The sequence below is a fragment of the Papio anubis genome, chromosome 4 (genome assembly GCF_008728515.1).
Source record: "Papio anubis isolate 15944 chromosome 4, Panubis1.0, whole genome shotgun sequence".
Taxonomy (NCBI): domain Eukaryota; kingdom Metazoa; phylum Chordata; class Mammalia; order Primates; family Cercopithecidae; genus Papio; species Papio anubis.
This window is the reverse complement of record NC_044979.1, coordinates 142443572-142457638: the sequence shown is the minus strand read 5'-3', so window position 1 is coordinate 142457638 and position 14067 is coordinate 142443572. Positions and strand designations below refer to the sequence as shown.

Genomic DNA, 14067 nt, shown 5'->3' with positions numbered 1-14067 from the left:
TTAACCCATCCTCCTGCCTCAGCCTCCCAAAGTGTTGGGATTATAGGTATGAGCCATCATGCCCAGCTTGGGGTGGCTAAATTTATCTCAGATGAAGTAGATTTCAGAGCCAAGAAAATTACTTGGGACGAAGGGTCATTTCATAAATGATAACCAAGTGAGTTCATCAAGAGGGCGTAACAGGTCAGGTGCAGTGGCTCAGACCTATAATCCCAGCACTCTGGGAGGCCGAGGCGGGTGGATCACCTGAGGTCAGGAGTTCAAGAGCAGCCTAGCCAACATGGGCAAAACCCCATCACTACTAAAAAATACAAAAATTAGGTGTGGTGGCACATGCCTGTAATCCCAGCTGTTCAGGAGGCTGAGGTACGAGAATCACTTGTACTTGAACGGTGGAGGCTTCAGTGAACCAAGAGCATGCCACTGTACTCTAGCCTGAGTGCCAGGAGTTCAAGGCAACTGTCTTGAAGTCAGGAATTTGAGACAAGCCTGAGCAACTTAGCAAGACCCTATCTCTATTTAAAAAAAAGAAATTAGGCTGGGCACGGTGACTCATGCCTGTAATCCCAGCACTTTGGGAGGCTGAGGCGGGCAGATCACAAGGTCAAGAGATAGAGACCACCCTGGCCAACATGGTTAAACCCCATCTCTACTAAAAATACAAAAATTAGCTGGGTGTGATGGCGTGCACCTGTAATCCCAGCTACTCAGGAGGCTGAGGCAGGAGAATCGACTGAACCCAGGAGGTGGAGGTTGCAGTGAGCCAAGATCGCACTACTGCACTCTGGCGTGGCAACAGAGCAAGACTGTCTCAAAAAAAAAAAAAAAAAAAAAAAATAGCCAGGCATGGTGGTGCATGTCTATAGTGTCAGCTACTTGGGAAGCTGAGGTGAGAGGAACACTTGAACCCAGAAGGTTGAGGGTGCAGTGAGCTATGATGGCACCACTGCACTCCAGCCTAGGCAACAAACTGAGTGAGACCCTGTCTTTAAAAAAAAAAAAAAAAAAAAAAATTGACACACGACATATCAACATGTTTGGGATACAACTAAAGTACCACTCATAGGGAAATTTATAGCATTTAACACTTACATTGGAAAAGAAGAAAGATCTCAAATCAAATGACCTAAGACTCCACCTTAAGAAACTGGAACAGAGCACATTAAATCCAAAGTAAGCAGAAGAAAGGGAATAATGACAATAACAACAAACGTCAATAAAACAGAAAACTATAACAATGAAACCAAGAGCTCATTCTTTGAGAAGATCAGTAAGATTAAAAACTTCTTGTCAGATTGACCAAACAAAAAAGAGAGAAAGCTGAGTATGGTGGCATAATCCCAGCACTTTTGGAGGCCAAGCAGGGAGGATCATTTGAAGTCAGGAGTTCAAGAGTAGCCTGAGCAACATAGTGAGACCTCATTTCTACAAAAATAATTTAAAAATTAGCTGTGTGTGGTGATGTACACCTCTAGTCCTAGCTACTCAGGAAGCTGAGGTGGGAGCATTGCTGGAGCCCAGGAGGTGGAGGCTGCAGTATGATCTTGCCACTGTACTCCAGCCTGGGCAAAAGAGCAAGATCCTGATTTCTAAGAAACAAAAGAGAGAAAAGAAGAAATTAAATATGTAGTTTAAAACCTGTCCATGAGAAACTGCAAGGCCCAGATGGCTTCACTGCTGAAATCTACCAAACATTTAAAGAAGAAATAACATCAATTCTGTACAAACTCTTCCAGGAAATAGAAGTGAACAAAATATATCCCAACACTTGCCATGATGCCAACATTACCCTAACGACAAAACAAGAAAAAAAAAGGCATTATAAGAAACTATAGACTAATAACACTCATTAAGACAAAATTGTTTATAATTTTAGCAAATCAAAGCCAGTAATACATAGAGAAATGTATCATGACCAAGTGTGAGTCATCTCAGGAATGCACAGTTGGTTTAACATTCAAGCATCAAACAACTCAACCTGGTAAAAGGTATCTATGAAAAACCTACAACACCATGCTTAATGGTGAAAGACTGAATGCTTTTCCTCTAAGGCTGAGAAAGAGACTTGGATTTTTACTCTTATCACCTCTATTTAACAACGTAATGGAGGTCTCTTAATCAGAACAAAACAGCAAGAAAAAGAAAAAAAGAACCTACACAGACTGGAAATGGAGAAGTAAAATTATCTTTATTCACATATCACATGGTTGCATCTATAAAACACTAAGGGATCTTTAAAAAAACTACTAGAATTAGTAAGTGACTTAAGCAAGGTTCCAAGATATAAGATCAAAATCTGAAAAACATAGTATTTCTATAGGCTAGCAATAAACGATCAGGAAGTTGAAATTTTAAAAATAAAATACCCTTTGTATAATAGTTAATGAAAATATTTATCCCAGCTGGGTGCAGTGGCTCAACCACTGTAATCCCAGCACTTTGGGAGGCCAAGGCAGGTAGATCACTTGAGGTCAGGAGTTCAAGGCCAGCTTGGCCAACAGGGTGAAACCCTGTCTCTACTAAAAATACAAAAATTAGCCAGGCTTGATGGTAGGCACCTGTAATCTCAGCTACTCATGAGGCTGAGGCAGGAGAATTGCTTGAACCCAGAAGGCGGAGGTTGCAGTGAGCCAAGATTGTGCCATTGCACTCCAGCCTGGGCAACGAGAAACTAAAGATGGCCTAGGCCAGGCATAGTGGCTCATGCCTGAAATTCCAACACTCTGAAAGGCTAAGGCAAGAGGCTGGGCACAGTGGCTCATGCCTGTAATACCAGCACTTTGGGAGGACGAGTCAGGCAGATCACTTGAGGTCAGGAGTTTGAGACCAGCCCGGCCAACACTGTGAAACCCCAACTCTACTAAAAATACAAAAATTAGCTAGGTGTGATGGTGCATGCCTGTAATCCCAGATACCTGGGAGGCTGAGGCAGGAGAGTCACTTAAACCCAAGGGGTAGAGGTTACAGTGAGTGAAGACAGTGGCACTGCACTCCAGCTTGGACAACAGACTGAGATTCCGTCTCAAAAAAAAAAAAGGGCCAGGCGCGGTGGCTCACACCTGTAATCCCAGCACTTTGGGAGGCCGAGACAGGTGGATCACGAGGTCAGCAGATCAAGACCATCCTGGCTAACATGGTGAAACCCCGTCTCTACTAAAAATACAAAAAATTAGCCAGGTGTGGTGGTGGGCGCCTGTAGTCCCAGCTACTCGGGAGGCTGAGGCAGGAGAATAGTGTGAACTCGGGAGGTAGAGCCTGCAGTGAGCCAAGATCGCATCACTGCACTCCAGCCTGGGCAACAGAGCGAGACTCCATCTCAAAAGAAAAACAAAAACAAAAACAAAAAAAGGCTGAGGCAAGAGAACTGCTTGAGCGCAGGAGTTCAAGACCAGCCTGGGCAACATGGTAAGACTGTTTTTACAAAAAAATAAAGAAGTAGCTAAGTGTTGTAGCACATGCCTGTAGTCCTGGCTATTCACAAGGCTGAGGCAGGGGGATCCCTTGAGCCAAGGAGCTGAAGGCTGCAGTGAGTCGTGACTGTGCACCACTGCACTCCAGCCTGGGCAACAGAGCAAGACTGTCTCAAAAAAAACAAAAAAACAAAAAAACCAGGCCTAAATAAATAGGTATACCTTGCTTGTGAGTCGGAAAATAATATTGTTTAGATGTCAATTCACATCAAATTGATTTAAAGATTCAGTACAGTCCCAATCAAAATACCAGGAAGATTATTTGTAGAAATTCTCAAAGTGATTCTAAAATTCATTTGAAAATACAAATGGCCAAGCAACCATGAACAGCCAGAACAACTTTTTTATTTTGGTTGACACAGGATCTCACTCTGTCGCGCAGGCTGCAGTGCAGCTGCACGATCATGGCTCACTGTAGTCACCACCTCCCGAGCTGAAGCGAGCCTCTCACCTCAGTCTCCCAAGTAGCTGGGACTATGGCGCTTGCCACCACACCCAGCGAATTTTTTTTATTTTTTGTAAAGATGAGGTCTCACAATGTTGCCCAGGCTACAGAGTAACTCGGAGAAAGAACAAAGCTGGAGAACTTACCTGGTTCCAAAACTTTTTTTTTGAGACAGCGTCTCACTCTGTCACTCAGGCTGTAATACAGTGGTGCAATCATAGCTTGCGGCAGCCTCAAACTCCTAGGCTCAAGCAATCCTCCTGCCTCAGCCTCCCAAGTAACGAGGACCAGAGGCATGAGTTCCCAGATGCAGCTAATTTTTTTTTTTTGTAGAGACAGAGTCTTGACATGTTGCCCAGGCTGGTCTCAAACTCCTGGGTTCAAACAGTCCTCCTGCCTCGGCCTCTCAAAACACTGGAATTACAGACATGAGCCACTGAAGTTGGCCACAAAACTTTAAAATATATAGTAATCAAGATATTGTGCTATGGTGTCAAGATAAACAAGTGATCAGTACAACATAATAGAATCCAGAAATAGATCGTATTTATACGGTTTCATTTTTTTTCTTCTGTCTCTGGTGCTTCAACCAACTGATTTTTGATAAAGGTGCGAAGACAATTTAGTGGCAAAAGGATTATCCTTCCAACAAACGGTGCTGGAACAACTGAACATCCATGTGCCAAAAAATAAACTTGCTCCATCTTCACACCACAAACAAAAATCAACTCAAAATGGATCACTGACCCCCCTAATAAAAGCTAAAACTGTAAGACTTCTAGAAGAAGGCCGGGCGCGGTGGCTCAAGCCTGTAATCCCAGCACTTTGGGAGGCCGAGACGGGTGGATCACGAGGTCAGGAGATCGAGACCATCCTGGCTAACATGGTGAAACCCCGTCTCTACTAAAAAATACAAAAAACTAGCCGGGCGAGGTGGCGGGCGCCTGTAGTCCCAGCTACTCGGGAGGCTGAGGCAGGAGAATGGCGGGAACCCGGGAGGCGGAGCTTGCAGTGAGCTGAGATCCGGCCACTGCACTCCAGTCTGGGCGACAGAGCGAGACTCCGTCTCAAAAAAAAAAAAAAAAAAAAAAAAAAAAAAGACTTCTAGAAGAAAATACAGGAAAAATACTTGTGGCCTGTAGGTAGGCAAAGACTTTTTTTTTTTTCCGTGAGACATGGTCTTACTGTCACCCAGACTGGAATAAAGTGGCACAATCACGGCTCACTGCAGCCTCAACCTCCTGGGCTCACGTGATCTGCCCACCTCAGTCTCCCAAGCAGCTGGGACTACAGGCGCGCACCGCTAAGCCCAGCTGATTTTTGTATTTTTTATAGAGACAAGGTTTCACCATGTTGCCCAAATTGGTCTCAAACTACTGAACTCAAGTGAGCCACCAGTCTCAGCCTACCAAAACAGTGGATTACAGGCATGAACCACCACACCTGGCCTAATTTTTGATTTTTTTATATAGAGATGAGTTCTCCCTATGTTGCCCAGGCTAGTCTTGAAAACCTGGGCTCAAGTGATCTACCTGCCTCAGCCTCCCCAAGTGCTGGGATTACAGGCATGAACCACGCACTCAGCCAAGATTTCTTTTTTTTTTTTTTTTTTGAGACAGAGTCTCGCTCTGCCGCCCAGGCTGGAGTGCAGTGGCCGGATCTCAGCTCACTGCAAGCTCCGCCTCCCGGGTTCACGCCATTCTCCTGCCTCAGCCTCCCGAGTAGCTGGGACTACAGGCGCCCGCCACTGCGCCCGGCTAGTTTTTTGTATTTTTTAGTAGAGACGGGGTTTCACCGTGTTAGCCAGGATGGTCTCGATCTCCTTACCTCGTAATCTGCCCGTTTCGGCCTCCCAAAGTGCTGGGATTACAGGCTTGAGCCACCGCGCCCGGCCTCAAATGCTTTCTTTGCCTTGCTTCGGTGTGCACCTTATACAAGCTTTCCCCTTGGGCTCCAAACCACCCGCCGTCTGGCACTGCCTGATTCTTGAATCAAACTCCTAAAATTTTAAGTGCTTAGGTTTATCTTTTTTCTTTTTTTGAAATGGAATTTCGCTCTTTTCTCCCAGGCTGGAGTGCAATGGCGCGACCTTGGCTCACTGAAACCTTCGCCTCCTGGGTTTAAGCCATTCTCCTGCCTCAGCCTCCCAAGCAGCTGGGACTATAGGCGCCCGCCACCTCTCCCGGCTAGTTTTTTGTGTTTTTTAGTAGAGACGGGGTTTCACCGTGTTAGCCAGGATGGTCTCGATCTCCTGACCTCGTGATCCGCCCGTCTCGGCCTCCCAAAGTGCTGGGATTACAGGCTTGAGCCACCGCGCCCGGCCTTCCAAGATTTCTTAAAACACCTACAGCACAATGAATTAAAAAAAAAAAAAAAAGAAATGAAATTTCCCAAAACAAAAAAATGCACTCTATAAAAGACGCTGAAAAGAATCAAAAGACAAATCCCAGCCTATATAATAAAAGACTTATATCGAGAATATATAAAGAACTCTCTAAGCTCAACAATAAGAAAACCACCAGTTTTCAAATGGGCAAAAGATTTCAACAGGCATTTTTAGCAAAGGAAATATACAGATGGCAAATAACCACATGAAAAGATGTTCAAAAACAAAAACAAAACAAAAAAGAAAAGAGGTTCAGCATTATTCATTATGAAAGTACAAATTAAAACCCCAACAAAATACTACCACACTACACACCTATGGAGATGGCTAAAACTGAAGAACACTGACCACCCCAAGTATTGGGAAGGATGTGGAGCAAATGGAAGCATCATTCACCAGGGGTGGGACTAAAAAACACTGCAATCCCTTTTGGAAAGTTTGGAAGTCTCTTAAAATGTTAAAGTACACACCCACCCCAGGACCAAGCCATTTTACACCTAGATATTTACCTAAGAGAAATGAAAACATGTCCTAACAAAGGCTTGTTTGCAAATGTTCATAGCAGCTTAATTTGTAATGGCACAAAGTGAAAAATGACCCAGATGCCCATCAACAGACGAATGGAGAAACAAATTGTGATCTAGCCATAAAATGGAATCCTACTCAACAATACGATGAAGTGATGCTACATGGCACAAATGGATAATGTTGAAGGAATTATGCTGAGTGAAGGAAGCAAGATAATGTAAGAACATACACTGTACAATTCCACATAAGCAACATTCTAGAAAATCTAAACTAATTCATCTATAGTGACAGAAAGCAGATCAGTAGTTGCCTGGCAGGAGCAGATGAGGGTGGGGAAACGATGGAAAGGGTGATTTCAAAGGGGCATCAGGGAACTTTTGAGGGTTATGAACATGTTCATTAGCTTGATCTTGATGCTAGTTTCATGGGTGCATACAGATGTCAAAATTCATCAAATTATATATTTTAAATATGTGTAATTTGGTATATATCAATCACATCTCAGTAAAGCTGGGAAAAGAGAGAGAGAAAGAGAGGGAGGGAGGGAGGAAGGGAGGGAGGAAGCAAGCGCAAAAACTACCAGTAGCATAAAAGATAGGCACCTAATTCTGGACACCGGGAGCTTCTGAATTTTGTCTTGGTCCTCTCTCTTGCTGTCCAGGTGCTAGTGCTGGGTTTTCATCCACACCCTACTTTCATTAAGCGCAAAAGTGAGAGGAAAGCTGTCTGTGGGGAATGAATTATGGACTTAGAAAGAGAGAAAATGAGGGCAAACAGAACGTTCATTCTGTAATTTAAAACCCCTTGGTATAACAAACACCTCTAGGTAGGTGGTGAGATTCTAGGTGATTTTTCTTTGGTTTCTTTAAATTTTTCTGTACTTTCCAAATTCTTTACAAGCATTACTTGGCTCTTTGAAGGAAAAAAAAAATCAGTTTTAAAATAACCAATTTATATTCTCCATTAAGTAAAGAACTATTCAAAAAGAAACCAAGGACTTTTTTTCTCTTTAATCCTAGTAACTAACGAATAGCACCAGAACATACACACATGAATCTGAGCCATTAATTTAGATCAAAGAAGAGGGAGACTGCATTTATAAAGAATGAAGGATATTTACAACATATGGAGAAGGCCAAAACCTCAAAAATGGATGTTCCAAATCCTGAAGGTTGATAGTCAGCCACTGAGTTGGCTTCCATCTAATTAAAGACATTTTAATAAGTTTTAACTGATTTCCTGCCATGTATGTTGAAGATGAGGTTCTCAAATGCTAAAGGGAAAGTCTAGTCTGAATTCTAGGAGGTTGGGGGCAGTGGCGAGAAAGTCCCTCTCCCCTAAGGCTTACAAGCCTGTAAATGAATCAAGCCTTCCAACATGGTATAAATGCCAGGGGAGGCAGGATTTCTTAACTCTGCTTGTTCCAAGTTGCTGGCATCAGACTTTTGTTGTTGCTGTTGTTGAGACAGGGTCTCTTTCTGTTGCCCAGGCTGAAGTACAGCAGTGCAATCACAGCTCACTGCAGTCTCAACCTTCCGGACTCAGGTGACCTTCCTGCCTCAGCCTCCTGAGTAGCTGGGACCACAGGTGTGTGCTGCCACACTAGTCTAATTTTTTTTTTATTTTTATTTTTAGTAGAGAGGGGGTCTCACTATGTTGTCCAGGTTGGTCTCCAACTCTTGGGCTCGAGTGATCCTCTCTCCTCTGTCTCTCAAAGTGCTGGGATTACAGGTGTGAGCCCAGCTAATGTCAGATATTTCTGTCACTTTTTTTTTAGTAAGTGTAGAAAACCAACAAGGAGTTCAGAAATGCCAAATGCTGATAAAATGTTCCTTTTTAAATACCTTCACAGGTCCAATTAGGTGCAAAATGTTTTTTAAGCAACCTGAATACCAATAATGAATTCTCCTCCTTGGTTTCTAAAAGAATAAACCAACTTCTTAGTAATCATAGCACTCTTCACTTTCATTTCAGAGGAAAAAATGAAAGTAGGTTAGCATACTACAACACTACAAACACAACGCAGAACACTTACATGTTTTGGAGTGTTCATGTGAGAGCATGTAATTGGCGAGAGGTGGTGTGTAAGTTAAACACTGCAGTGCTGCATTGGCAAAACAGGTATTGCCCAAATTCTGGAGCCCAGCTCCAACTCTATGAGTTTGCTGCCACTTAAGACAAATCTTCTCTGATGGGAAAAGAACTTTCTGTGGAGGAGCGATGCCATCACCTAGGGCTAGAAAAATAAACAAGAAAGAGTCAGAAACAAAGCTTTGCATACTGAAGCTAAATAAATAGTAACACTTGGTCAAACCTCAATCTGTTCAAGATCCGTAATCTCATGACCAGCCTGCCTGAAATACAGGGGGAAGAGGGACATTTTAAATGACAGAAGCCAGAACATGAGAAATTTTCAATGATCTGGTTTTTCCAATAAACAAACTGCAAGGACAGAAAGGGAGAGGGTTACAGATTAAAAGAAACTTGAGAGATATATCTACCAAATGCAAAGTGTAGACTTCATTTGGATGTTGCTCTGAACAACTGCTTAAAAAATACATATATACACATTTTATGAATATTTTATGTATGTATATATTTATATATACATAAAACAACCAAAGAAATATGAATACTGAATGGCATTTTCATATGAAGACATTTTTGACTTTTAGAAAAAACTCTTTAGATGTATACACTAAAATACAAGTGAAAGATGAAGTATTGGATTTAAGATCATGTCGTGGGGAGGTAAGTAGGTGCTAGTATAACTGGCCATAAGTTGATAAATGTCAAAGTTGGTTGATGGCCACATGAAAGTTCATTATGATTACTCTTTTATATCCACTTTGAACATTTAAAAAATAACACAATCAATAGAAAGAATGAGATAAATTTGACTCCTTGTAACATTTGCCATGGATGCAAATTCAGTGCCATCATAACTGTCCTCCTTGTCATCTCATGTAGGGAGCCCTTACTAAGCCAAATGGTTGCAATTCTAATGGTTGGTACCGATGTCATCCCTATTTTACCATTAAGGAAGCGGGCTTTGAATTTAGGCTGTCAGGAACCACTGTACACACTTGTGAGTAGATTACCTGTGACCTGAAAAGGTTTTATCCATTTTGAAGATTATCAACAGATTACTAATAACTAAGTATGACAATGGAACTCAGCTGAAGCTCAAGAAACAACTTATTTAGGAAAGTTGAAAATCATCAATGGTAAGACTAATTTTTCAAAGGCTTTGGCAGTCCCCCAGTGTTCTAACAAAAGGCTGAGACTGGGCTGGGCGCGGTGGCTCACGCCTGTAATCCCACCACTTAGGGAGGCCAAGGCGGGCGGATCACGAGGTCAGGAGATGGAGACCATCCTGGCTAACACGGTGAAACCCCGTCTCTACTAAAAATACAAAAAATAAGCCAGGCGTGGTGGCGGGCGCCTGTAGTCCCAGCTACTTGGGAGGCTGAGGCAGGAGAATGATGTGAACCCAGGAGGCAGAGGTTGCAGTGAGCCGAGATGGCGCCACCACACTCCAGCCTGGGCGACAGAGCGAGACTCCATCTCAAAAAAAAAAAAAAGGCTGAGATGCCATGTAGAATCATTCTCCATTTGAAGAGAGATATTAGTGGTTATTTAGGCAGGCGTAGGCAGGCTGCAGCTTGGTGGGGAAAGGAGAGCAAAATTAGGACAAGAGAAAGGATTCTGTAGAGAATGAGATGGGAGCCCCAAAAAAGGGCAGAGTGGGGAGATGTGAGTTAAGTCCTAAGAAGAGAGAGGAGTCCAAGCAACATGACAGGAGGTTGAAGGCCGTGGAGAAAGAGGTCCTGTGGGAAAGTGCTGCTGGAGAGAAGCCGAAGGACTTTCCACCTCTATGTGCAACATTCGATTAGGTTGTGTTTCATAATATAAACTTCCCCCTACTCAGAACACTTTCAGCAAGCCAAACTGCAACACCCACGCCCACATCACAATATGAAACTTACTGTTGTCTGGGCGCAGTGGCTCACACCTGTAATCCCAGCACTTTGGGAGGCCGTGGCGGGTGGATCATAAGTTTGAAACCAGCCTGGCCAGCATGGTGAAACCCCATCTCTATTAAAAACACAAAAAATTAGCCGGGCGTGGTGGCGCACACCTGTACTCCCAGCTACTCAGGAGGCTGAGGTAGGAGAACTGCTTGACTCCGGCAGGCAGATTGCAGTGAGCCGAGACTACACCATTGCATCACTGCATTCCAGAATGGGTGACAGAGCCAGACTCTGTCTCAAAAAAAAAAAAAAAGAAATTTGCTAAAAGGACTCAAAACAACATGGCGATCAAACTACTCGAAGCCACGGGGTGTCCAATCTTTTGGCTTCCCTGTGCCACACTGGAAGAAGAATTTTCTTGGGCCACACATAAAATACACTAACACTAACAATAGCTGATGAGCCTTAAAAAAAAAAAAAAAAAAACAAAAACAAAACACAAAAAAACTCACTGTTTTTAAGAAAGTTTACGCATCTGTGTTGGACTGCATTCAAAGCTGTCCTCGGCTACACGCTCTAAGCCAAACAACAATCTAACTAGGAAATTCTACTGTATTTCAAATCTTCATGTCCTCAAATCCAAAAGTCTTGAAGTACCAACTTAAAGTGTTAATGTCTCATTTATCTGGATGAGTTTTAACAAATGTAACCACATTTGTATCATCATAACAAATGTAACATTTGTGTTATATACTCTCTTTTTTTTCTTTTTTCTTTTTGAGACAGAGTCTCGCTCTGTTGCCCAGGCTGAAGTGCAATGGTGCGATCTCGGGCTCACTGCAACCACTGCCTCCCAGGTTTATGCGATTCTCCTGCCTCAGCCTCCCAAGTAGCCGGGATTACAGGCACACACCACCATGCCTGGCTAATTTTTGTATTTTTAGTGGAGACAGGGTCTCACCATATTGGCCAGACTGGTCTCAAACTCCTGACCTCAGGTGATCCGCCTGCCTCGGCCTCCCAAAGTGCTGGGATTACAGGTGTGAGCCACCATGCCTGGCCTATCTGCTCTCTTTCGAAGAGCTTTATTACTACGAATGATTTTTAACTGCCAGGAAAAAAACAAAAACAAAAAAACTGGGCAAAGTTCATTTGTCAAAAGAGAACCATTTTACAAAACATCTTCAAAATTTGTAAAAGTCATCTACTTAGGGAACTAGAATAACTACTGGTTAACAAGTTAATGTAATGCTTGCCCATCTCAATTCTCACCAAAACAAAGTTTATCCTTAAAAAAATTGGAATAAAAGAAACTAATAATATTCTAGTAACAAAAACAAGCTACTTTGTTGTCAAACACGGACAAGTAACAGGAAAACAAAGCCCATCGAGTAATGCAACTCTGCTGGCTACTCAGGTGGCCTCATGCCTTGCAAAATAAGCCCCTCTCTGAAACCACCAAGTCACCAACAGCATTTACACAGGAGTTTCTGGCGGTAATTCTCTCTTTTGAAAAACAGTACCTTGATCCTTTTGTGGTGATGGTTTTGATTTATCAGGTACAGATGAACTTGAATAAACTACAGCACCAGGTACTGGTCCTAAAGAAAGTGTGTGATTTGACACATCATTTAATGAAGACACAGCACCCCAGCTGGCAGAACCTGCATCCATGTCTCCAGGTGAGACTGCCTCAGAGCTGCCAGGCTGATTCTGATAGGCTGATGGGTCTGAAGATTCAGAAGCTTTGTCAACTATGGTCATTGTTCAACTCTGCAAAAGAAGAAAAGTATATATTTGCTTCATCAGGTGAGAAAAGCAATCTCCTTACCCTACCACTAGATCTTGGAAAATCGTTCCCAGTCATTTTAAAGTTATTTTCAAACATATCACCCAAATATAAAAACAATAGCACTTTCTAACATGTTTGTAATAATCTCCTTGGGACATTTAGCATCATGATAATCTGAATGTCAACAATCTTTATTTTAAAATCTTCAGTGAAGTATTTGATTAGAAGAACTTCTCATTTCATTTCATGCCCCCTAAAAGTCTGGCGTTTCAGTTTATAATTGGGCATTTCCATTTTCAATTCTATTTATTTACTAAGTACCTATATTTTCCTTCTCTACTGCTTAAAACTAGAAAAATTATACACAGAATATATTTGACTAAATCTTCAATTTGAGTATAATACCTCTGAGAAAAGCGTCAACTACACACAGAAAATCTAGACTTAATTTTGTGCTTAAAGTGCAAATGGCATCAAGTGAAGTACATAATATTTTTAAAAATTACAATTATAGAGATCTCACCTTTAAAACAAACCATTTTTCCTAAGAGGCTCGTTTATATGGAATGTATGACTTTTTAAACAAAACCCGTAAGCCATTACTGACATCAAACTCGAACACAAATATCTGTTACGAAAGGGATTGATTATAATTTTCTCTCTGAGTCCTATTTTAAAATATTAGGGCTAACAGTAATTGAGCATTTTCTATGTGTTGGGCATTGCATCAACTGCTGGACATACATTAACTTGATTTTCATAAGGAACCTATGAGAGATCAGACGGAATCCTCAGGGCCTATAAAATGAAGCAACTGTGACCCCAACGAGTCAGCAACCAGTCAGCAACTGGGACTGAGAGCCAGGTCCAGCATTCCCAGCCAGGCTTCCTTCTGGTTATGCCACCTTGTCAAAAGAATGCTGTTAGGGATATTTCTGAAACTGCCCAACAACAGCCACATCTACATGCCACTCCTGTGTAGAAAACCTTTCAGGAGGCCGGGTGCGGTGGCTCGCGCCTATAATTCCATCCAGCACCTTGGGAGGCCAAGGGCAGATCGCTTGAGGTCAGGAGTTTGAGACCAGCCTGGCCAACATGGTGAAACCTTGTCTCTACGAAAAACAAAAATTAGCCGGGCATGGTGGTGCACACCTGTAATCCCAGCATTTTGGGAGGCCGAGGCAGGTGAATCACCTGAGGTCAGGCGTTTGAGACCAGTCTGGCCAACATGGTGAAACCTCATCTCTACCAAAAATACAAAAATTAACCGGGCATGGTGGCATGTGCCTGTAATCTCAACTACTCGGGAGGCTGAGTCAGGAAAATCACTTGAACCCAGGAGGCAGAAGTTGCAGTGAGCCAAGAATGCACCACTGACATCCAGCCTTGGTGACAAAGCAAGACTGAGTCTCAAAAAAAAAAAAAAAAAAAAAAGGCCGGGTGCAGTGGCTCACACCCCTGTAATCCCAGCA

The 14067-nt window shown here is 42.6% G+C and overlaps 1 protein-coding gene across 7 annotated transcripts in view; it reads right to left on the bottom strand.

Moving 5' to 3' along the window:
- Positions 1-14067, bottom strand: part of USP42 (ubiquitin specific peptidase 42) — an 80525-nt gene that overhangs the window by 39259 nt on the left and 27199 nt on the right. For 5 of the 7 annotated variants that reach the window (XM_021935639.2, XM_003895699.5, XM_021935638.2 and 2 more), the window contains 2 exons: positions 12327-12576; positions 8865-9065 (listed from right to left, as the gene is read on the bottom strand). In XM_021935639.2, the coding sequence (XP_021791331.1) occupies positions 8865-9065; positions 12327-12567 (442 nt within the window). In that variant the 5' untranslated portion in view covers positions 12568-12576. Of the gene's footprint in view, positions 1-7431; positions 7556-8864; positions 9184-12326; positions 12577-14067 lie in introns of those variants that run through there. The other 2 variants (XM_021935641.2, XM_021935643.2) reach the window with 2 other exon arrangements.